This window comes from Garra rufa, chromosome 13, assembly GCF_049309525.1.
Source record: "Garra rufa chromosome 13, GarRuf1.0, whole genome shotgun sequence".
In the NCBI taxonomy this organism is placed as follows: domain Eukaryota; kingdom Metazoa; phylum Chordata; class Actinopteri; order Cypriniformes; family Cyprinidae; genus Garra; species Garra rufa.
This window is the reverse complement of record NC_133373.1, coordinates 33,423,764-33,450,410: the sequence shown is the minus strand read 5'-3', so window position 1 is coordinate 33,450,410 and position 26,647 is coordinate 33,423,764. Positions and strand designations below refer to the sequence as shown.

Here is a 26,647-nt window from a genome sequence, read left to right as displayed (position 1 = left end):
TTTTTAGAACTAAAAGACGCGTTCGGTGTGATCGCGGCCAGATGCGACAGAGTTGCGAAATTGCAGGCGCGGCTCGAAATGGCTGTTATTTCAAATAGCGTACCATATTTTAAACTAATCGGTTAACCGGTTTCAACCGGCTAATGAGGCTCGGTGGTCGGTCAAGAAATTTTTTAGTTTTCGCCATCCCTATTTCTTACTAACTTTCTTACTATCTTTCTTTCTTTCTTTCTAACTTTCTTACTAACTTTCTTACTATCTTTCTTTCTTTCTTACTAACTTTCTTACTATCTTTCTTTCTTTCTTTCTTACTATCTTTCTTTCTTTCTTTCTTACTAACTTTCTTTCTTACTATCTTTCTTTCTTTCTTTCTTACTAACTTTCTTACTATCTTTCTTTCTTTCTTACTAACTTTCTTTCTTTCTTTCTTACTAACGTTTTTTCTTTCTTGCTAACTTTCTTTTCTTTTTACTAACTTTCTTTCTTTTCTTTCTTTCTTACTAACTTTTTCTTAATATCTTTCTCTCTTTCTTTCTTTGTTACTTTCTTTCTTACTATCTTTCTTTCTTTCTTATTAACTTTCTTTCTTTCTTATTAACTTCCTTTTTTCTTACTAACTTTCTTTCTTTCTATCTTTCTTTCTTTCTTACTTTCTTTTTTCTTTCTTTCTTACTATCTTTCTTTCTTTCTTTCTTTCTTTCTATCTTTCTTTCTTTCTTTCTTTCTTACTTTCTTTTTTCTTTCTTTCTTATTAACTTATCGCATGAACTTAACTGCTGAAAACCCATCTTTTTCGACACTATGTCAATCTATAAAAAAAAAACTTGCTCTCCTCTCTTCTTGATCCTCCCTTTCTAGCCTGCACTCTTCTAACAACGCCTGATATGTTGTATTTTTGAGCACTTCCTTTGTTGATCTGCCTCCTTAGGATGAATCACTTGTTGTATTCCCAATTTTAAGTCGCTTTGGATAAAAGCGTCTGCTAAATGAATAAATGTAAATGTAAACCAATCACATCCAAACATAACCAGTCATATCCATTCATATCGCGATGGAGGCATTTAATCCTCTCATGTGACTTTCCCCTATTTATACACTTTTTAATTTTTTTTTTCTTATCCAATATTTTGAGGAGACACTGCCTCCTTTGCCTCCTTGGAGAAAATGCCCCTTGGCCTTTTATTTTGTTTACTGTTGTGGTGCCAAAGCAGGATCTAACCAGAAGTAACTTTTGTATAAGCCTATGTATTATACTACAGCCGGCATATAAAAACAGTATATTGTGTGAATTGCAATAAGGTTCAGTTAGTTAATGCATTAGGTGCAATAATGTTCAAAACTGTATTAGTATAAAAATGCAAAAGTTTGAGACGCCAAATGCATTAACTGTTTGCAAATCAGTCTGAATGAACAATATAATGGCGTTAATGGAAAGAGTAATTTACAAAAAATAAGTAAACAACTCACACCACTTTGTCAAAATAAGATTTGAAATGGCCTGAAATTTAAGGTAAATCTCTATGTCTGTGACCAATATTTGATGACTGACAATCTGAAAAAAATAAAAATAGTCAAAAGTTAGCTATTAAAAAGAATTTCTGAACATAGTTTAAGTCAAAAGTTTACATACACTTTGCAGAATCTGCAAAATGTCAACTATTTTACCAAAATAAGAGAGATCATACAAAAAGCATGTGATTTTTATTTTTTTATTTAGTACTAACCTGAATAAGATATTTCACATAAAAGACGTTTACATATAGTCCACAAGAGAAAATAATAATTGAATTTATAATACTGTGTTTTTACCTGAATGATCCACAGCTGTGTATGTTTGACTTTGTTCCCTTGTCCCTTGTTTGTCCTGAGCAGTTAAACTACCTGGAATTCTGCAGAAAAGTCCTTCAGGTTACACACATTCTTTGATTTTTCAGCATTTTTGCTTCCTTCCAACAATAACTGTATAATTTTGATTTCCATCTTTTCACACTGAGGCACTCATATGCAACTATTAACAAAGATTAAAATGCTCACTGATGCTTCAAAAGGAAAAACAATGCATTAGCCAGGGTTGTAAATTTTTCTTATTTTGCCTAAATATATTTTTCAATTTAGTACTGCCCTTCAGGAGCTACAGAAGATGCTTACATGTTCCCCAGAAGACAAAAGTGAAATTTACTCTCATCTTCAAATTCAAAACGTTTTCACTCATCTGAAGCATCAGTGAGCTTTTGAACGTTCTGTAGTAGCTGCACATGAGTCCCTCAGTTGTCCTCAGTGTGAAAAAAAACAGAAGTTTTTTTCTGAAGAACAGAGGGCAGTTTACCTGTTCAGGACAAACAAGAAACTCATGAACAACTATCACTAAAAAAAAAAAAACAAAAAAAAAAAAACACAGCTGTGGATCATTCAGGTAACAACACAGTATTAAGAATCAAGTGTATGTAAACTTTTGAATGGGGTCATTTTTATAACTACTAACTATTATTAACTATTTTTGTTCTCTTCTGGACTATATGTAAACGTCTTTTATGTGAAATATCTTATTCAGGTCAGTACTAAATAAAAAATAACATGCATTTTGTATGATCCCTCTCATTTTGGTAAAATAATTAAGATTTTGCAGATTCTGCAAGGTGTATGTAAACTTTTGACTTCAACTAAATTAACAAATAAGTTACATAGTTTAAATTATTACTGCCTTGATTTATTATTTTAGAATAAATTCATACTTGGCTTTAATAAATCGAATATTGATTACACTGTTAATATATAATAACTGAATAGTTTTTTTTTTTCTCTTTTTCTGATAGTGTAAGTAATGTTTAACCAAGAAAATGTGACTGGCAAATAATTTAATTTTTATTTAAAAAAAAAAAAAAAAAACTAAGAGGACTTTGTCTCCTCATTTCAGAACACCATGGCACACCACTGAAATGTGGTTACATTCTTGCTTGCCACTTCAGAATAATTTGTCAGATGCTGATCATTTAAAAATATATTATGCATGCTGAAATACCAGTATTTTCTTAAACAGTTTCTTTAGTATTTTTCCAATATTTTTGGATACTGCAGTAACTGCGTATTCAAGATCTATGATCTCTTGGCAACTGATTGTGCATTTCAACAAGCTGTTCGAACCGTGAGTCAGTGTGAAGAACAGCGCAAAGCATTAGTGACGGAAGTGTTCATGGTTAGTTTAGCTGGAAGGGCTGTCGGAGATTACAATACTGCTGCTTTGGACATAAGAGGGAGATCTTGTACTGAGGATGAAGGGACATAGATCAGCTCCATAGGAGAAAGCCTGAGGTGTGTGTGCTGCTTCGGTGATTTGCAGGTCAGTGTCAAACAGGTGGGAGGAAGAGAAGCCTTCGCCGTCTGCTGCTCTCAGACTGCTCACGGGCTCCGTTCCCATCTGCTGCGCGCTGCCTTTGGCGGCACTACACCCACGATGCACTGCTCCCAGTCTATAGCGCTAACAGGTGGAGGAGTGTGCGTGGGTGCATCAGGAAGCTAAGCGGGATGTATATGTACCTGAGGGGAAGCGTATAATGTCTAGAGCCGTTATCCCGGTGTGGGTTGGGGAGCAAAAAAATTTGTAGCTAGACATGATAAACATACAAACTTACTGTAGCTAGTCAATGGTGGTTAATACACAGAATCAGAAAAACACTCCCGAAAATCATTTGTCATTCCAAACCTGTAGGGCTTTCTTTTTTTCTGTAAAACACAAAAGGATGGTGTTTACAGAGGTGTGCATTATTTTCGAATTATTAGAGTTAATTATTCCACTACGGTTACCACACCTCAGGAGATTGTTCAAATGATCTATTTTAAGACATTTGTCAGTTTTTTGTCCTTAAAACGGTCATGTAAGCACACCTTAGAATGTTCATCAGCCAATCAGATTCAAGCATTCAACAACCTCATAGTATAGACCAATTTTGTGTTTGAAGACAGTGAAGTTTTTTTGTGGACGAAGCCTACCTAGTGGCAGAAAATCATTTTTTTCTGGAATTAAACAATAAAAAACTGTACATTTGAGTTTATATTTCAAAATTATGGCTTTATTCTCACAATTCCGAGATTATATCTCACAATTCAGATGAGGAAAATTTACTTGTCCTTCTCTGTTTTCCCCCTTGGCTCAGAATCATGAGTTTATATCCCACACTTCTGGCTTTTTTTCCCCTCAGAATTGACAAACTCGCTATTGTTGAGTTAAGTTGAGTTATCCAAGTCCAAACTAGGAGATATAAACTTGTATTTGCAAGAAAAGAGTCAGAATTGTGAGATAAATTAGGTAAATGTTATGTAAAATGTTATAGGTTTAAATAGTATTTATTGTAATACAATATGTCCCCTATGAACTGCATATGTGAATATTATGTAGACCTATTGTTTAAATCAAATTTCTGCTTTCAAAGTAGAGTAATTATAGCAGGTTTTATTCATAGTCTGTCCGATTAAACATCTGTGTTTAGTTTTAAATTAAGTCTTTGATGACAGTATACTATAAAAGTGATTTGCATTCCGATTCTGACATCCAAAGGCACAACAATGTTTTTTTTCTTTTATTCCATGGATTTTACACATTTCCCTCTACTTGTTACCAGTGTTTTTCTGCCCCCACAATGCATGTGCGGCTGCAAGTGATGTAACTGTGACGTCTACTCCAAATTGGTCTTTAATATAGAATAATCCATTTGGCTTGTGAATTATTTGTTCAAGTCTTCTGAAAGCACACAATAAATTTACGATGAAAAGACTTGCTATTACTGCAAATCTTCCTCTCTGGCACAGCATATTTAAATTTGGTATGAGGTGAGTCATTGATTGGCTGATATTAGAGATGGTTTGTAAATGGTTGTTACAAAAATTTACAGATAATTTACTCACCCCATTGTCATCCAAGATGTTCATGTCTTTCTTTCTTCAGTCGATAAGAAATTGTGTTTTTTGAGGAAAACATTTCAGGATTTCTCTCCATATAGTGGACTTCAGTGGTGCCCCTGAGTTTGAACTTCCAAAATGCAGTTTAAATGCAGCTTCAAAGGGCTCTAAATGATCCCAGCCGAGGAAAAAGGGTCTCATCTAGTAAAACAATCTGTCATTTTCTAAACAAATGGACAATTTATATACATTTTAACCTCAAATGCTCATCTTGTCTAGCTCTGCATGTACTCTGTGCTCCAGTTCGAGACAGTTAGGGTATGTCACAAAAAAATCTCATCCCCTTTTCTCCTCCAATCTCAAAATTGCAGAATCTCAAAATCACTGCAGAAGTACTGACCAAAGTAAACGTGAAAAAAAGATCCAACACCCTTTACAAAAAAAAGGTAAGGTAAGATGATTTTGAAGTTGGAGGATAAAATCAGATGGGACTTTTTTTGACATACCATTAATGTATTGACCCGGAATGCACAGAGTTCACGCGGAGCTAGATAAGACAAGCATTTGAGGTTAAAAAGTATATAAATTTTTATTTTTGCTTTTTAGAAAATGACTAATTGTTTTTGGTAGATAAGACCCTTATTCCTCGGCTGGGATCGTTTAGAGCCCTTGAAGCCGCATTTAAACTGCATTTTGGAAGTTCAAACTTGTGGGCATTCAAGTCCACTATATGGAGAGAAATCCTAATATGTTTTCCTCAAAAAATACATAATTTCTTATCGACTGATGAAAGAAAGACATGATATCTTGGATGACAAGGGGGTGAGTAAATTGTCTGTAAATTTTTGTTCTCAAAGTAAACCTCTCCTTTAATGGTGGATTTGTAATTGTTAATGCTCATTCTCTATTTTTACATTTACATTACATTTGCTATCATCTAACAATTGCTAGAAGTTAAAATCTGTAAAAAACAAAAAATGTTAATTTACTCATCATGATGTCCATGTAAGCATAAGCATAACTTGGAAAATCCAAAAAGGTCATAAAGGCGTTGTAAAACTAATAGATTAATATGGAATATTAATGGAATATATGTGAATGATGACGAATTTTAATTTTTGGGTGAACTATCCCTTTAATATGACTCTTAAATGTACTCTTTAGCAAATCTCAAAATAAATATGCAATTTTTCATTTTTCCTAAATTCACTTGTAACTTTATTAAAATAAAAATTAAATGTATTTAATTTGCTCATTTCATTAATTTAATTAGCTTAATTAATTAGACAAAACCATATAGAATTTTAATATCAGCCATTTATTAATATTAGTGCATCCTTAGTTTGTTGCTCACATAAAGCCATCACACGGCTTCACAGGACTTGGAATATAGTGCAGTTATATAGACTATTTTCATGGTGCTTTTTCAATTCTTTTGTGTTCCTCACATCCGACATGAGGGTTGCAGAATAATAATGACTGAATTTTCATTTTTTGGATGAACTATGCCTTATTTCTAATTACTCACCCTCATGTAGTGCCAAACCCGTAAGACCTTTGTTAATTTGTTAATTTTTAAGATATTTTTGATGAAATCTAAGGGCTTTGTGCACAAAAACTACTATCAAAGCTATAAAATTAAGGTTAACCCACTGATGTCACATGGACAATTTAAACAATGTCCTTCTGGCCTTTTTTTAACATGGTATTTACATTGCTGTCTATGCAGGGTCAGAAAGCTCTTGGATATCATCAAAAATATCTTAATTTGTGTTCTAAAGATGAACGAAGGTTGTACAGGTTTGGAACGACATGTGGGTGAGTAATTAATAACACAATTTTCATTTTTGGGTGAACTGTCCTTTTAAGAGGAATAATTTGAAGATCTTTGACAAGTTTTGGGGAAAGTTACTTTTAAAAGTAATGCATTACAATATTGAGTTACTCCCTAAAAAGTAACTTATTATGTTACTTTTTTAAGGAAAGTAATGCGTTATATTACTTTTGCGTTGCTTTTTAAATCTGGGCAGGGCTTGCTTGTTTGTTTTTAACATAAAAAGTTCTATTTTTGGCAGATGTAAAAGCCTTTTTACACCAAAAGCCTCAGGCTTAGAGAAGAGTAAATTCACGTCTGTATAGTAGACCGCAGAAGAAAAAAGTAAACTCTTCAGCAATAAAAAAAGAAGGAAAACAAATGTTAGATTATCTTGAGTAATTTTTGCTTATTAGTATGGATGAATTGGATCATCGAAGGTCGGCAGCAAAGACATCGGTTAATAAAATGGGATTAAATACATTAAGGATATTTGTATTATTTAACATATTTAATTATTGCAGGTTTGCGTTGAATTTCACTGTTTTTATTCATTTTGAGGAATACTGCATCTGTTTTTTTAGTGAGTGAGATGAATTAATGCATGTTCACATTTATTCTAGAACTAAAATAACATCTTACTCCTGATTTCTCTCAACGTGAGACAGGAGAGCTTTTAATCAATAAATGGGGGAAAAGTAACTCAGATATTTTCTTGTCAATTAAAAAGTAATGTGTTACTTTACTAGTTACTTGGAAAAAGTAATAATATTACGCAACTTGCGTTACTTGTAATGCGTTACCCCCAACACTGTCTTCGACTGCCATAGTATTCAGCAGTATCAGCAGAAATCAATGGGATTTGAACTGTTTAGTTACCAACATTCTTTAAAATATCTTCTTTTGTCTTCCAGAGAAGAAAGAATCTCGTAGAGGTTTGGAAGGTCATGAGGGGGAGTAAATGATGACAGAATTTTCATTTTTGGCTGAACTACTACCCCTTTAACTTACTCTTTGAGGAATCCCAGATGTAGTTGTTCAAGATTTCTCCCAAGACGTAGTAGACGCTGATCAGAGCCGTGAGGCAGATGAAGAAAAGAATTCTGGCCGTGGGCCCGATGTGCTCCAGCAACGGATAAACCCACACCCCCGTCATGCTGTGCACCCAGCACATCCTATGAGAGCGAGACAGAGAAAATCTGTTACCTCTGCACCCGTGATCTGTCTAATGTGTTTGTCCTTCTGTCTGCTAAATCCAGCGTTTGAAAGGCTGCAGAAGCAGTCACCACACTGTCAATGTGTCTACCATTCATGTCTGTGAATGCGAGACACTGCTCTTTTTGTTACAATGCGGTGCTGCTTAAATTCTTTTTTGCTGGAGTGATTTTAATGCAGTCACATGGTTATAATCTACGGTCTGACAGTCCGTTTATGTAATGGATTGCGCCTGTTTAATCTACCCCCGTGCACATAACCTTCGCTTTAATATTTGATGAATATTAAAGAAGGCCCATCTACCTACTTTTCAAACGGCTTGTTTTCTCAGGCTCGTGAGTGTCCTGTGAAATGGTGTGTATAAAAGCTGTCTCTGGAAGGTAATCCTCATGTAAAGCTGCCTATGGATTTAACAACTCCGGGCAAGTCTTATTCCCTGACTAAATAAAATGCGATGCCTAAATCAGCTTAATTTAGCGAAGGGAAATAAGATAGAGAGGTGTGTGCTGATAATCTTATACTTAAGGTGATTTTGACAGAGGCCTCCTCCATGCTGTCAGACTAGTTTAGTTTGGCTCCAAGGACTTTCTTCATATTGCCAATTAATCTGTTATACGCAAGACTAAATAAATCCTTGGCTGATTATTTTGCGAAGGTTTCTGGGGCACCGAAACTGGGGTTCTAGCTACAAAAGGCACTTTCCATGAATTGGGTACATAACAGGGCTTGAAACTCTTAAAATTTTCCCCCAACAAATGGTGCTTGTCAACCTCAGGAGGTCAAACTAAATGTTATACGAGCGGTTTTATTTTCTATTAATTTTATATGAGGTTTGCAGTTTTCCAACGTTGTTGCCAGTTTGAGACTAATTGGATCTAAATAGTTTGAAAACCCTTATTTGTTTAAATGTGTTTTCTAAATGTTTTAAACAATATTATTAATCCCAATTATTATATTTAATAATAATAATAATTATTATTATTATTATATGAGACTAATTGGAGCTAAAAATATTATTATTATTATTATTATTATTAGAGACTAATTTGGATCAAAATAGTTTGAAAGCCCTTATTTTTTTAAATGTTATTTTGTAAGAAAAATTACCAATAATTATTATTAATGTAAGTTTATATATTAATATTATTTAAGACTAATTAGATCTATTTAGTTTGAAAACCCTTATTTGTTCAAACATGTTACTTTCTAACAAAATATTAATAACAATAATAATAATTCTGTATCTCTATTATTATATTTAACAATAATAATTATAATAATATGTATTATTATTAATATTATTTGAGACTAATTGAATCTAAATAGTTTGAAAACCCTTATTTGTGTAAATGTGTTATTTTCTATTATTATTATTATTATTATTATTATTAGAGGCTAATTTGGATCTAAATATAGGGCAGCCGTGGCCTAATGGTTAGAGAGTCGGACTTGTAACCCAAAGGTTGCGAGTTCGAGTCTCAGGTCCGGCAGGGATTGTAGGTGGAGGAAGTGAATGTACAGCACTCTCTTCACCCTCAATACCACGACTGAGGTGAGTCCCTTGAGCAAGGCACCGTTCCCCCAACTGCTCCCCGGGCGCCGCAGCAATGGCTGCCCACTGCTCCGGGTGTGTGTTCACGGTGTGTGTGTGTTCACTACTGTGTGTGTGCACTTGGATGGGTTAAATGCAGAGCACAAATTCCTAGTATGGGTCACCATACTTGGCCTCCCCTCACCTCCTTTCCTTTCCTTTCAATATTTTGAAAGCCCTTATTTTATTCAATGTTATTTTCTAAAATCTATTACCAAAAATAAAAATTATTATTAATTTCAATTATATTTAAAAATAAATATATTATTTGAGACTAATTAGATCTTTTATTTTCTAAAACAAAATTAATAATAATAATAATAATAATAATATAATTATTGTTTCTTAATAATATAATATTATTATTATTATTATTATTGTATATTATTATTATTCTAATTATTTGAGACTAATTGGATCTAAATAGTTTGAAAACCCTTTTTGTGTAAATGTGTTTCTAAATTTTCTAATAATAATAATAATAATAATTGTATTATTATTAATATTATTATTAATATATTTTAGACTAATTTGAAATGTTATTTTCTAAAGCTTATTACCCACAATTATTGTTAATCTCAATTATTATATTTAATAAAACAAAGTATTATTATTATGTGAGACTAATTAGATCTAATAAGTTTTAAAACGCTTATTTTTAAAATGTGTTATTTACAAAAAATATATTATTATTATTATTATTAATCTCAAATAATAATAATAATATAATAATAATTATTATTATTACTTGAGACTAATTTGGATCTAAATAGTTTAAAACCCCTGTTATGTATTAATTTCTAAAAAACAATTACCAATAATAATAATAATTATTTATTATATTTAATAATAATACTTGATTTGTGTGAATTTATTTTCTAAACAAAAAAAAAGTAGTTGTTATTATTGAGTAATTATTAATTAATTTAATTATTAAATTAATTTACTTTTATTAATTCTTAATTACTTCTTTGCATCACCTTGTATTAAAATTATTAAAAAAAATAATAAAATAAATATGTTGTTGTTGTTGTTGTTTTTAAGCTAAAAACAGGATCTAAATAGTTTTAAAACCCTGGTTTGTGTTTTTTCCCAGTGTTTGTTATCAAAAAGCAGTAGTAATAAGTAATTTTTTAACAATAATTAATAATTCACATTATTTATATTTAATTATAATGCAATATATTTAATAATAACTAAAATAATAGTAATTGTAATTAGTGTTTCATTGCTGCTGTTGTTATTTTTCAACTACACCAAAATGTCTAACAGGGTCACATATTTACCCTTTAGCTCAACTAAATGTTGGTTTGTAGTTATTGATAAACTTATATTTTCTATAAGTCAAAAATCTTCATTTTAAGTGTTGAAAAAGTTCTCCTTTTGCTAAGTTCGTTTCATGTTAGATGATAGTTTACATGGGATTTGTGCCTCTAATGCTTTTACAATGTAATGGGAGACCAGAGTTTACCCTATTCGTGCAAAGTGCCAGAATTCAAGCAAATTAATTACAGCGCAGAAAGACACAAGGGAATGATTTGGAGGTCAGGACGATCAGGTGACCAGATGGAATCTGTCTTTTGACTGACACTGTGCTAGAACAATGCAAAGCCAATTTCCCCTGATCATCCTACCTACAGGGAGCCCTTTGGAAATGAGCCCAGTGAGATATTAAAAATGACTGTGCTGAAAAGAGACATTTACCACACAACATATCCCACAGCAAACATGCACACCGCGAAGAGTCCACAGGTCCTGCTGGGATATCGATGGTGTGTTGTTCTCATCTCAATTATGATGAAAGGAAGAACTGTTGTGTGCTGAAAAGGACAGAAATAGATCACAGTTAGCTTTACAAATGATTCTAAAGCATAAAAAGATCGCCAAATTTCAATGCGCTGCCTCTTGCAAAGCTGAATTTTCCAGGAAGTCTTCCGTTGTCTAAATGTGGATTCACTGTTGACTGATGGATCATAAATCTGATATGTTCAGTATCTGACTTACTCTGAAATCCTAATAATAGATTATAAATATTACAATTTGCAGTTTTTCAAGAAATAACCACCTGCAACCAAAATGCAGATCTATACAGTAAACACTTTTACATTGGATTATATCTCTATTGCTCAAAATTAAGCAAGTGATGTATGGCAAAACTAGGCCATGAATTGTGATATATGCAAAACAGATGTCAAACAGCTTGATTAACTCGTCGTTCCACTCTTCTGACCACCTGCGTTAGGACCAAGAATAGAACGGTTACACAACTTCAAGCAAAATACTCTTTAAACAAGAAATGGGTGTGGATTGAAGCCGAGTGTTTGACAAACAAGCTGACATGGTTTCGTGCAGCTGAAAAGATGGAGGCATGCTAGACTAGCCGGGCCTGGGCGGGGGATACGTCTGTCATGTGAGCGATGAGAACGGGTGAGCTATCATTATTATAAACATTACTTGCCACTATGCAAGCCAATATAAACACTTCAGGTCATGGATAGTAACATCAAGATAGTTTATTGTTTTTTTTTTATATGTACAGCTGAACATCTGTTTCATTTTTATGAGAGTGCTACCATGTGCATTGTGCATGCGAAAATATTTAGGCTGACGGTTTGTTAAAAGTTGCAATGAACGATGACATGATGCACATTAGGTCAGTATTAAAGGCTAATCATTTTAAAACAGACATTCATTGTGTACTTAAAGTCATCGTTTACTTACCTTAATGCTGTTTCAAACCTGTATGATTTGTTTTATTCTGTAGAACTCAACAGAAGATATTTTGAAGAATGTTGGTAAACAGTTTTGCTTCACGTGGACTTCCATTTTTGATCACATAAAGCCAGTTTCTGCCACTGAATAAAAAATAAAAAAGGTAATTGCAAGTTTATATCTCATAATTCTGACTTTTTTTCTCACAGTTGAGTTTACATTGTGCAATTTAGATTTTTTTTCTGATATAAATGTACAATTGTGAGTTATAAAGTTTGAATTCCAAGATATAAATCGCAATTGTGACTTTTTTTCTCATAATGATGAGATATAAACTGCAAGTTTGCAAGTTATAAAGTCAGAATTGCGAGATAGAAACTCGTATTTGCAAGGAAAGAAGTCTGAATTGCGAGATATAAACTCGGAATTGCGAGAAAATGTCAGAATTGTGAGATACAACTTGCATTTGTGAGGAAAAAAAGTCAGAATTATCAATATCTAACAATTCTGACTTTTTCTTGCTATTCCAAGCTTATATCTTGCAATTCTGACTCTTTTTTTTTTTTTTAGAATTGTGAGATATAAATTCACATTTGCAAGAAAAAAGTTAAGATTACGAATTTCTATCTTGCAATTCTGACTTTTTTCTCAGAATTGCATGATATAAACCTGCAATTGCCAGTTAAAATCAAATTTGTGAGATACACGCACAATTGCAAGTTATAAAGTCAGAATTGCAAGATAGAAACTCGTATATGCAAGGAAAAATGTCAGAATTTCGAGATATAAACTTTTTTTCTCGCAATTCTGATGTTTTCTGGCAATTTCAAGTTTATATCTTGCAATTCTGACTTTTTCTCGCAATTCAGACTTTGCTTCTCAGAACTGCGAGATATAAACTTGCAATTGTGACTTTTTTTCTCATAATGATGAGATATAAACTGCAAGTTTGCAAGTTATAAAGTCAGAATTGCGAGATAGAAACTCGTATTTGCAAGGAAAGAAGTCTGAATTGCGAGATATAAACTCGGAATTGCGAGAAAATGTCAGAATTGTGAGATACAACTTGCATTTGTGAGGAAAAAAAGTCAGAATTATCAATATCTAACAATTCTGACTTTTTCTTGCTATTCCAAGCTTATATCTTGCAATTCTGACTCTTTTTTTTTTTTTAGAATTGTGAGATATAAATTCACATTTGCAAGAAAAAAGTTAAGATTACGAATTTCTATCTTGCAATTCTGACTTTTTTCTCAGAATTGCATGATATAAACCTGCAATTGCCAGTTAAAATCAAATTTGTGAGATACACGCACAATTGCAAGTTATAAAGTCAGAATTGCAAGATAGAAACTCGTATATGCAAGGAAAAATGTCAGAATTTCGAGATATAAACTTTTTTTCTCGCAATTCTGATGTTTTCTGGCAATTTCAAGTTTATATCTTGCAATTCTGACTTTTTCTCGCAATTCAGACTTTGCTTCTCAGAACTGCGAGATATAAACTTGCAATTGTGACTTTTTTTCTCATAATGATGAGATATAAACTGCAAGTTTGCAAGTTATAAAGTCAGAATTGCGAGATAGAAACTCGTATTTGCAAGGAAAGAAGTCTGAATTGCGAGATATAAACTCGGAATTGCGAGAAAATGTCAGAATTGTGAGATACAACTTGCATTTGTGAGGAAAAAAAGTCAGAATTATCAATATCTAACAATTCTGACTTTTTCTTGCTATTCCAAGCTTATATCTTGCAATTCTGACTCTTTTTTTTTTTTTAGAATTGTGAGATATAAATTCACATTTGCAAGAAAAAAGTTAAGATTACGAATTTCTATCTTGCAATTCTGACTTTTTTCTCAGAATTGCATGATATAAACCTGCAATTGCCAGTTAAAATCAAATTTGTGAGATACACGCACAATTGCAAGTTATAAAGTCAGAATTGCAAGATAGAAACTCGTATATGCAAGGAAAAATGTCAGAATTTCGAGATTATATATATATATATATATATATATATATCTTTTTTCTCGCAATTCTGATGTTTTCTGGCAATTTCAAGTTTATATCTTGCAATTCTGACTTTTTCTCGCAATTCAGACTTTGCTTCTCAGAACTGCGAGATATAAACTTGCAATTGTGACTTTTTTTCTCAGAATTGCATGGTATAAACTTGCAATTGTAAGTTAAAGTCAGATTTGCGAGATACAAACTCGCATTTGCAAGAAAAAAGTCAAAATGTCGAGATATAAACTCAGAATTGCCAGAAAAAGTCAGAATTGCGAGATACAAGCCTGCATTTGCGAGAAAAAAGTCAGAATTGCGCATTTTTATCTCACAATTCCAAGTTCATATCTCATAATTCTGACTACAACTTGCAGTTGTAAGTTTGTATCTCACAAATCTGACTTTGACTCGCATTTGCAAGCCTAACTCATGCGGATATAAACTCGCAACTCTGACTTTTTCATCAGAATTGACATATTCACTTGCAATTGTGAGTTACAAAGTCAGAATTGCAAGATATAAACTCACAATTCTGACAAATAAAGTCAGTATTGCAAGATACTGACGTTTTTCCTCATAACTGTATGATATAAACTTGCAATTGCAAGAAAAAAAATCTGAATTTCGAGATATAAACTCGTATTTGCGTCTTTTTCTTAGAATTTCCGAGTTTATATCTTGCAATTCTTACTTTTTTTCTCTGAATTGTTAGATAATAACGCAAGAGTCCATTTCTTTTTCGGTAAAAAAATTGATATGTTCTCAGAATTTTATTTCTCACAATTCTGACTTAACTCGCAATTGCGTATTATAAAGTCAGAATTGCGAGATAAACATGCATTTTTAACTTTTTTCTCAGAACTACATGATATAGACCTTTTTCCTGAGTAAACGATGAGCGCCGCCATTACGAATTCTAACGTCAGATTGAATGCTTTTCTGTTCCGGTTTCCATAGGAACCCATTCAAATAGCTTCCATCTGTTTTTAATGTAGCTAACGTCCGCTGCTTCGTGTCATCTACACACTCATTAAAGGGATAGTTCGAGCATTTAAGACATGAAGTTGTATTCAATCCTTATCAGCACTATAGTGTATACACACTGACCCACACTGCGTTCACCTCCCTGGTCAGAGTTCTGGCCGCTGGAAGTTTTTCAAGACTGTGCGTTTTTACGTGAAAAAAATATATGCGTTTCAAAGCTTGATTAATTTACATCACAAAAAACACTCCTGACAAAAATCATACCTCAGTTTTAATCGGCACTATTTTCTTTCCGTTTCCATCAATCCGCGCTGCTGTCAGTTCGCACGTTCCGATCAGCTGTTGCATTACACACTCAAATGACAACGACGTAAAAAGTAGAAAATTAACAATGGTGCGAACTTGTAAATTCCCAGGTTGTGACCACAAGAATGTGCAGGGATCGCCGTTCAGATTCCATCATTTTCCTGTTTCGGATATAGTTATGAGACAGCTTTGGCTGGTTGCCATCGGCTACTCTGCGGGAGCTAAAATGTCCAGTATCAAGGATTTTCGTGTGTGCGCTCACTTCAGCGAAGACGATTAACTTACATCCCCAACCAAGGAGGAAAAATCAAAAAACGGATTTTAAAGAGTTCTGCTGTACCAGTACCACGGGTAAGCTCTATTTACTAACTTTATGTCGCATACGACAGGTTTATTTTGAAGCTAACGTCGGTTTTTAGGCTAACGTTACACTGAGAATATTCTAACCGGGGCAGTGATAGCATCGACAATAATCGACTGTCTATGTGGTGAGAAAATCGGCAAATGTCATAACTAATGAATTTAATTGAATCTATATAACACAACAAAATATGATGCTTTGCTATATTCGTTATTGTCTGTAACTATGCGGAACGTGTGTCGGTATCATCGTGTTTATAAGTGTGCTTGAAGTCACATACAGGTAGGTCTAAACCAGGTATCTCCAACTCCGGTCATCGTGAGCTACATTCCTGCAGCTCGATGTTTTCCTATGACAGGACACCTTTCTCAAATGAGACATTCTGTACAAGCCTGCTAATTACCCGTTGATTTGAGTCAGGTGTGTTGCATCAGAGAAAAACTAAAACCAGCAAGACAGTAGCTCACGAGTACTGGAGATCCCATGTCTAAACTGTACAGTAAACAATCTGATGTTTAGACTCCTGTGGAAATCACGTGAAACGAGGTCTAATATAAAAATATATATACTGTCTGTTCCGTCTGACATTGTGCTAAAATTGGTTTCATCATCAGAAGTTTCGTAGTCAGACATGTTGTCAGCGAGTCGCGCTATCAACAGCTGATCGGAACGTGCGAACTGACAGCAGCGCGGATTGATGGAAACGGAAAGAATATAGTGCCGATTAAAACTGAGGTATGATTTTTGTCAGGAGTGTTTTTTGTGATGTAAATTAATCAAGCTTTGAAACGCATATATTTTTTTCACGTAAAAACGCACAGTTTTGAGGCCCCGGAAACTAACCGTGATACTTTCTTGAAAAACTTCCAGCGGCCAGAACTCTGACCAGGGAGGTGAACGCAGTGTGGGTCAGTGTGTATACACTATAGTGACGATAAGGATTGAATACAACTTCATGTCTTAAATGCTCGAACTATCCCTTTAAAGTGAGGCACTGACAAATGACGGTCATTGTGACATTGCCAAGTGATGGCGCTATGGAGCCATGTGCTTTTTAAAAACATTTTAATAGGTTTAACATTAGTTTATTAGCTCGGAATATACCCTAATTTGACTAGAAACAATGCAGACTGGAAATGCAAAGCATTCTTACAGTTAAGAGTAGGACTTACTTCCGTGTTCAGGAAAAACGTCTACAAACTTGCAATTGCAAGTTAATAAAGTTCTAAAAATTGCTAATTTTTAGAATGGAATTGTAAATTTGTTATAAGTTTTGACTTTATAACTTTAGAACATGTAATTTGCGAATTTGTGGTTATCTCACAATTCTGAGAAAGAAAAAAAAAGAATTGTGAGTTTGTATCACAATTCAGAAAAAAGGTCAGAATTACCTTTTTTTATTCAGTGATGGGGGAATAAAACAACAAAAAAGATAATTGCATCTTTAATCTTACATTTTTTTTTCTAGCAGTTCGGAGTGTATATCTGACAATTCTTGTTTTTTTTTGGGCAATTCTGAGAAACTCAGAATTACGAGATATAAACTCTAACTTCTAACTTTTTAGAAGTTGACATCTTGTGGGAATTGTGGGATATAAACTCAGAATTCCAGGGAAAGACACTAAAAGTACTACCCTTACCTTTTTTATTTTTTTTTATTTTTTTTTTTTATAAATACTGTTGTGGAAACACACTCTTTGGTATTTATGAACCATATAATGGAAGTCAGTGGGAGCCAAAATTATTTGGATACCAACATTCTTCAAAATATCTTCTTTTGTGTCCCACAGAAGAAACAAAACCATATAGGTTTAGAAAGACATGAGGGTGAGGAACTAGTGACAGTATTTGACATTTTGGGTGGACAATCAAATGGGGCTCCTTTCATTGCATGTTCACTTCTTCTGTTAGTCACCAGATGGCACCCTTCTTACACAGAGACAGTCAAAAGTCTCTCATCCCCTGCTGATCTTGCCTCATTTGACCCCACGTCTGTGGTGGAAACGGTATCCAAAGGAAGACTTACGAGCCTTACCGAAATTACATGACATGTTGATGTTCTGATATGCTTTTAACATGCCACCACAGCTCTTACTGAAGCCCCTTTTGCAACACATAATCATATTTCCACACTAAATAAAAAACAGACCACATTTGCTGGGCTTTCCCTAGGTATGAGCGTGCCAGCCCGCTCCAAGCTCGGATGCTGGGTGTTTAAGGCCGTCTCATCAGATCGGCAGGTCTGAACTTGTCTCTGACAAGTGTGAGGACTGAGATGTACAGTCAGTGAGAAAGCAGCTTATTCGTGTATGTGTGTCAATCTGTGACTGAACCCATGATGTGCTACTTACCGTATGAGTCACGTTACTGCTAACAAAACAGATACTGTAATGTTCAAGAAAAGTGGTCAATGTCAATCAAAAGTCAGATAGGAAGGTTAATCAGCTCTGATTCACCGTGACCCAGTTTGCAGTATATACAGTAGTTGGTGTTTTCACCAGTGTTGTTAAGGTTTGCAGAGTATCATAAGCACCTCACTGTAAAAATCAAGGCTTTGTGAGATGTTTTTAAATCTTAACTAATTGTTCTTAGTAACACTTAGTAACTTAGTTTATCAAAGTCGAATTTAATGGTTTACTAAATGGAAAATGGCCCTTATGGTCAATACATTCTTCAGTGTCAGTTTCAATGGAACTGTATGTATGGTCAAAATTACGGTCAAGATTTTTAAAATGCTTCTTCTATCACTTTCTCCTTGTAAACCCACGAATTGTTTGGTGCTTGTCACCATCATTGAGGTTTGTGTGTAAAGCACTGCGGTCTATGTGCATTCAACTGAAACTTTTTTTGCACGCAGTGCCTTGCAATATGTTCTCTTCAGAGGACAAAGGCGTCTGCCAAATAAATAAATGAAAATGTAAATACTGCAATACTGCAGAGCTGTTTGTCATTTGTAAGAATGAAATGGAAACATGCTTTACAAGTGAATAATTTATAAAACAACAAATAGAAACAGTAATAATGGAATATGCTGAGAACATTAGACTTAAAATATATGTATGTAAAGGCCCTCTCTCTCTCTCTCTCTCTCTCTCTCTCTCTCTCTCTCTCTCTCTCTCTCTCTCTCTGTGTATACATACTACAGTTAACAAAAAATATTTTATTAATACTTTTTTCAGCAAGGATTTATCAAATTATTGAATTTACCTAAATTTACTATTTCCAAAAAAATTGGTCGTGATTTCTACTAAATAAAGTAATTAATTTAACTCTTTTTAACATTTAGCATAAGAAATATTTCATATATTTTCATATATGTGCACACACACACACACACACACACACACACACACACACACACACACACACACACACACACACACACACACACACACTAATAAGAAATATTTCACAAAAAAGTGAATTGCAACTTTGTCTTGCATTTCAGAGTGTATATCTCACAATTCTGCCTTTTTTGGGCAATTCTAAGGGCAAAGATTTAAACTTTTTTCTCACAATTCTAATAATTCTAAAAAGAAATATTTCATATATTTACTTATTAATACATACATAGATACATACAGGGGTGCACATGAGTTTTTCGGTCTGGAACACTTATAGATTTGGTTTGGTGCTTACACTGGTCCAAATTTAATGACTATACATTTTTTTAATAACAATTAATAATAGTAATAATAGTATTATTGTACTTTATTTTGTAAATTTATATAATAAAAAATAAATAAAGTGTGATAATGCTATTATTTTTTGAAATATATAAATATAATAACAATAATAATATATAGATAATATACTAAAATAGCATACTTGAAATAAAATGCTAATAAAAATAATAAACAAAATATACATAAATAATATAAATAATGCATATATAAAATATATAAACAATACATAAATAATAAATAAATTATAGTACACTTAAAAATACAATGCTAATAAAATAATAAACAAAATAATTAATAAAATGTGATACTATTACATTTTAAAATAAAAAAGAGTATTAAATAATTAAATGATATAAGTAATAAATATAATATATAAATAATAAATAAATTATAGTACATTACAAATTACAATGCTAATAAAATAAACAAAATAATGAATGATATGTGATAATACTATTATATTTTAAAAGAAATGAGTATTAAATAAATCATTTAAATAATAAATAAATAATAATACAATATAAATAATAAATTATAGTACATTTAAAAAATGTAATACTAATAAAATAATAAAAATAATGAATAAAGTGTGATAATACTAATATATTTAAAATAAAAAATGTATTAAATTATATAAATAAAAATAAATATATAAATAACAAATAAATTACAGTACACAGTACACTACCAAATACAATGCTAATAGTAACATTTTCCCCTTTTTATATTTATATATGAATTTTCAACATTTTGAAACCTGAAAGCAAATTAATGTTTTGCGATTTGCTTTGAAACTGGCAACGCGTAACCTATATTTATGCTTTTTGTTTCGAATGGAAGTCTTATACAGTATTACAGTTAGTCAAAACGGTGATAGTGCAGCTGTCAACCATGTCAGTATACAAATGAGCCATCTGAACTTATTTACACAGCACTTTTTTTTTTTGGTCACGCACCACTTGTGTTCACCCCTGTTTATATGTGTGTGTGTGTATATATATATATATATATATGTATGTATGTGTGTGTGTGTGTGTATAATAATATAAACACACACACACACACGGACATAGGGACAGAGAAATCCTTATAGAAATATAGAAAATAGAAATCCATCAAGCTGAAATGTGTCTAAGTGTCTAAGTACACATCCAGACAGCAATCTTTGCCTGTTTTCTCAGCACCATGAGTGAAGAGGTTTTTTCAGACTTGTTAAAAATGTCGAGATAAAAATGGTTTTAAAAACGTGTCACGAGACCCCTGCATTCTGTTCCCCATCTAGCTATTTGTGAACACAAGAACACGTCCTGTGTGAATGAGTCCATGCTCCTGACTCATTCTGTGCTGTCTGCTCTCAGTAAGTGTGGTTTGGCACACTGCATTTAGTCTACGCTGACTGCAGGCTGCGAAAACATTAGGCTGGTAAATGAAGCATTTATTGCAGTTGCTAATTTCTTTATCGTGTTTTTGTTTCTTATTAATATGACTTATTAAAATGACTTCATTAGGATTAATCATCTAAATTAATGTTCATTTCATTTTACGTTCAAAGTCCTGTGTTTTATTTATTTTTTTAAACCGTGATGTTAGATATCTCTGATCCTTTGTGTGTTCTCTGTTCTTCTTGTGTGTGCATGTGCACATCAGTCTTCACCATAATGATTTTTCCCTAATCGTTGAGTGCCCTCAAATATTTACAAAACATGTTTGCGACAAGTTTGCGAGATTCAGAATACCTTTTCATCTCTTCCCAGAAGCAAGACAGGGAGCCAGAGTTGGCACTAGGATAATAGACGGTTATTCTCTTCATTACGGTGATTACAATCTAATTGCTATAATGTCAAACCTCTGCAGAAATAAACAAAGAACGTATGCTTCTAGAGGTGTGGAGTTGTGTCTCGGCATGCATGTAACACTGAAGTATTCTCCAAGGATCTCAGTCACCCACACAAATTCCATCTAACAAATCACAGTGAGGGGGAACCATTAATGCCCCGCTATCGAAACCCCTCATGATCTGCTGAAATGACTCTCAGCCTCTCCAGACAGATCCTGAGAGACTTATGGCTGTACTTGAGCATTTGCACAGAGACTGGCGTGGGTTTTGAAGCTGCATACCAATAAGGGAATTGTAACTGGCAAAAAAACGTATTTATATTAACAAGGAAGGCCAAAAATATTGAATAGGATACAATTTGAGGCCTAATTTGGCAATTACTTGTCCTTGCTTTTCACAGTTCTTTCAAAACTCACCAGCGATATAGTGAAATATGTAAATGTAAAATAACTGTTTTAGTTCACCCAAAAATGAAAATTACCCCATAATTTACTTACCCTCAAGCCATCCTAGGTGTATATGATTTTTTTCTTTTCAGGCCAATACAATCAGAGTTATATCTCTTTATAAAGCTCTTCCAAAAGCTCCCTGCTTTTCTGCCAGCCCTATGCCATCCTTCCACCTTCTCCTTACCCGAACTGTCACACCTTCACCCTGTTTGTACTTAGATTTACTGTCTTGTTCTTTGACCTAGTTTCTGTTTCACCTTGATTGCCTTATTCAGTTCACCTGTGTTGAGTTAATTGAGTCACTGCTCCCTCTCTTGTGTTTGTATAAGTATTCCCCATTTCTGTTCAGTCCCTGCCAGTTATTAATGTTGCTTTAGTTGCTGTTTGGTTGTGGTTACTGTGTTGAAATACCTGTTCTTTTGTGGATTACTATTAAAAGGATTGTTTAAACTGTCTTCTTCGCTATGCGCTTTATCTCACAACATGCAACCATGACAATAGTCTCGCGAGGCTTATGTAGAAATTCTCCAACATTTCTCTTTACAAATCCTTGTTTTGTAATCCGCTGAAACGCCACTCACTTGTAAACATGTGTACACTGTAAACAAAATCTGTAGAAATTACAGTATTACTGGCAGCTGGTTGCCAGTAACTTACTGTAGATTTTAATTTATGCTATTTACTGGCAACAGTTTGTTCAAAGTTAATTGAACATTAAACATTAACAAGTCTTTATCTTTACAGAATAAAACTAAAATAACAGCCTCATGCAAAGCATTCTGGGAACCAAAATCTGAAGGAAAAAAACAGAAAAAGGTTGATGAAGGTTTCTGGTTCCCAGAATGCTTTGCAGTAGGTTGTTATTTTATAGTTTTATTCTGTAAAGACAAAGACTTGTTAATGTTTAATGTTCATTTAACTTTGAACAAACTGTTGCCAGTAAATAACATAAATTAAAAATCTACAGTAAGTTACTGGCAACCAGCTGCAGAACTACAGCACATTTTTTACAGTGTACGATAGTCAGCAGAAGCTAGAGATTATGGTTTATGAAGTTTAAAATATGGATATTTTTCTTACACAAACTAATCAAATCTCTTCAGGAGGCCCTTCTTAATCCCCCGGAGCCATGTGGAGCATTTTTTATGACTGATTTATGAACTTTATTGGACTTCAAAATCTCAACAGCCATTCACTGCCATTATAAATCTTGGAAGAGCCAGGACGTTTTTTAGGAGAAAGAAGAATGTCATATACACCTAGAGTGGCTTGAGGCTGAGGGTGAGTAAATCATGGGGTAATTTTCATTTTTGGGTAAACTATCCCTTTAACTATCACTTTTGGTCAGTTTAATGCATCCTTGCTGATTAAAAGTATTTTATATATGTATATTAAAAGTATCATTGACTCTACATGAGCTCTGACACAAACCACACAACTATTGCTTGACTTTATTAGTTTCTCTCTGCTTGTCTCTACCCTAAAATGTCTCTCAAACTGTCTTTCACAGACTGAGCACAGGCTTGCATCTGGGAATAGTGCTGGGTTTGACCCCAGGACCCTCTCTTTACATACATAGTGTCTGTTTCATTGGTAATGATGATAATCATAACCTCACATGCAATTATGAGTTGTGGTTATGGACGCACAACTGCCAGGTCTCAAAATAGACCAAATTTGGGAAAAGCGAGGCTAAGAGAGATTGTATCTGTGGGTGCAAAAAGCCAAGGCAACAAGAGCAGTCCTCTGCCTAATGATCACACTTAATCCATTGTGATCAGTGATAAGCTATACTTTAATGCTCACTGACACTGATAGTTATTTCATGATATGGAGAGCTCTAGAGGAATAGGCTCATTGGCAGAACCTTTGCCCAAACATTCCAGCTCCTGGAGTCTGTTAAGCAGCATGGTTTCTTCTGACAGTTTTGTCTTCTGACAGTGGTGAGACAGTGTATGTAAGGATTTCACAGCTGCGTCCCAGTTGGGATTCAACCCAACACTCTGTGGTCAAAGTGTCGAGGCTTTAGCTACTGCCACATTAGCGTTTGGCTGCAGTTTGCCACTCTATACTTGAACCAAGGACACAGTTTGTCATTAGAGGAATAAAAATATATCATGGTGCAGAAATCTGATAATAAAAATCAATGCATCTATTACGGAATTTAATAATCAATCATAATGACTATAATAATACACCATTTGTTACAGATGCTATCTCAGATTACTAAGTTCCTGAGTTTGGATTTCTGCGTCAGTCATAATTGCCTGCATCCATTTGTTGTGGCTTTGTTTCTCATTTATTTGGACAATATACTTTAAAGGATTAGTTCACTTCCAGAATGAAAATTTCCTGATAAGTTACTCACCCCGATGTCATCCAAGATCTTCATGTCTTTTTTTCTTCAGTCAAAAAGAAATTAGGGTTTTTGAGGAAAACATTTTTCTCCATATACTGTAGTAGACTTCAATGGGGATCAGCAGGTTTAAGATCCAAATTGCAGTTTCAATGCAGCTTCAAGGGGCTCTACACAATCCTAGCCAAGGAATAAGTCTCTTATTTAGTGAAACGGTCAGTCAATTTCTAAAAAAATAAAATAAAAATGTATATACTTTTTAAACAGAAATGCTCATCTTGCAGTAGCTTGACTTCATGTATTACGTAGTCACGTTGGAAAGTTCATGCGTGTTGCAGTGTTTAGAAAGCAAATAAAAAAGGTAAAACAACAATGTTGAAAGATTCCCAGATCGCCCTACCATTTTGAACCAGAGTACACTGATGAAGAACAAACCACGCGCGACCTTTCCAACATGATTACATAATGCATGAAGTTGTAGATGTGCATCGCAGAGCTAGTGCAAGACGATCATTTGTGGTTAAAAAGTCTATCAATTTTTGATAAACGAGACCCGTATTCCTCGCCTGGGATCGTGTAGAGCTGCATTGAAACTAGAATTTAAACCTTCAACCTGTTGATCCCATTGAAGTCCACTAAAGTAAGTCAATTATCAGAAAATCTTAATTCTGAAAAGTGAACTTATCCTTTAAAGTGGCATTAATGTATAGTTTTTTTTATTGCGTTGCTTAATTAAGCAACTCATTATTATCTGTTATGCTGATTTTTTTAAATCAACACATATTTCTTATAAAATTTCATATACAATTACAATATTTTTCAAAATTATTAAGCTCATCTGCATTTATTTGATTAAAAATAAAGTAAAAACAGTAATATTGTACAATATTGTTTAAATTTTCTGTTTTCTCTTTTTCAGCAGTCATTACTTGGGTCTTCAGTGTAACATGATCCTTCAAAAATTATTCTAATATTCTGTTTCGGTTTCAATGCTGCTTCAACGGGCTCTAAATGATCGCAGCCAAGGAAAAAGGGTCTTATCTAGCGAAACAATAAAGATTTATACACTTTTTAACCACAAATGCTCTGTGCTCCGGTTCAAGACAGTTAGGGCATGTCGAAAAACTCCCATCTCATTTTATCCACAAACTTCAAAATCACCCTACATTGCTATTTTACCTTTTTTGTAAAGAGTGCTTGACTCTCCTTGTACGTTTACTTTGTAAACACTAGGTCGGTAGTTCTGCAGCGATGTAGGATGATTTTGAAGAAGGAGGAGAAAATGAGGTGGGAGTTTTTCAACTGTATTGAACCTGGGTGCACAGAATACGCATGTGCCTCGCAGAGCTAGACAAGACAAGCATTTGAGGTTAAAAAGTTGTAAAAATCGTAATTTGTTTTAGAAAATAACCGTTCGTTTCGTTAGATAAGACCCTTTTTTTTGGCTGGGATCATGTAGATCCCTTTGAAGCTGCACTGAAACTTTAACCTTCAATCTGTTGAGCACCACTGAAGTCCACTCTGGAGAAAAAAAAAGAAGAAGTAATTGCTAACAATAAAAGGCAAAGCATACAGAATATACAAAACATGCCACAACAAATAGGCCAACAAAAGTGCTTTTCTTGGAAATCCATAGTGATTATTATCTGTGTGAAGAGAGCAGAGTTGTTCTTTTTGAAAATGCAAAACAACTATGATTAATGGGATGTCACATGAATACACGTACTACAACTTGTTTGGTACTGTGGATAGAGTTACTTGTGACAGATGAGTCAGTTGGTTAAAGGCCCACGATTCAGTTCGCATTGCCGTCTTATCACAGTCCAGCTTGCCCCGACCTGTCAAAGCGGCAGAACCCTGTGGAATCCGAACAGGAGATATGCGTGCTAACCGTGCAGCGGGCCGCCAGATAGAAGGCTCACAGTGGGTATAGGGTGACTGAGAGAGTGCTCCCAAGGTCGGGTGTTGGGTTTCCCCGCTTAGCCTCCCAGGCTGGTTGTGACATACTCCCCACGGCTTCCAGTCAACAGGGGCTCACATGACCTCTTAGCCCTTTTCCCCTTGGCAGCCGTGAATCCCCACTAAATAGCACTCTGAACTGCTCCACAAACAGCCGCCACCACAAGGAGAGCCTGTTTAGGTCCCCGCTCAGCTGGATGGGTATCAGTAGATTTGGCCTGACGGTGCATTTTTCGCCACTGAGGCGAGCTTGAATGTGACCCAGACTTGTTTTATTTTAGCTTGTGTTTGTGGGCCCCTGTCTTAATTTAACATGGCAGCTCTCTTTCTCTGACCACCAGGCTGAGAAGCTCTTGGAGTCTTGTGGTTTTGGCCAGCGTGCCTGGACCGTCTGCGGAAAATCCCCTCCAACAAAACAGCACAACTCGCTCAGAGGACCCTGAACTATAAACAGGACAGGCCTTGTCAAACACTCC

General features: G+C 34.1%; 1 protein-coding gene across 1 annotated transcript in view; it reads right to left on the bottom strand.

Annotated features, from left to right (window-relative positions):
- Nucleotides 1–26,647, bottom strand: part of aig1 (androgen-induced 1 (H. sapiens)) — an 82,157-nt gene that overhangs the window by 4,959 nt on the left and 50,551 nt on the right. The window contains exons 4-5 of the mRNA XM_073816798.1: nucleotides 11,217–11,332; nucleotides 7,718–7,881 (exon numbers count right to left, since the gene is read on the bottom strand). Of these exons, the coding sequence (XP_073672899.1) occupies nucleotides 7,718–7,881; nucleotides 11,217–11,332 (280 nt within the window). The remainder of the gene's footprint in view (nucleotides 1–7,717; nucleotides 7,882–11,216; nucleotides 11,333–26,647) is intronic.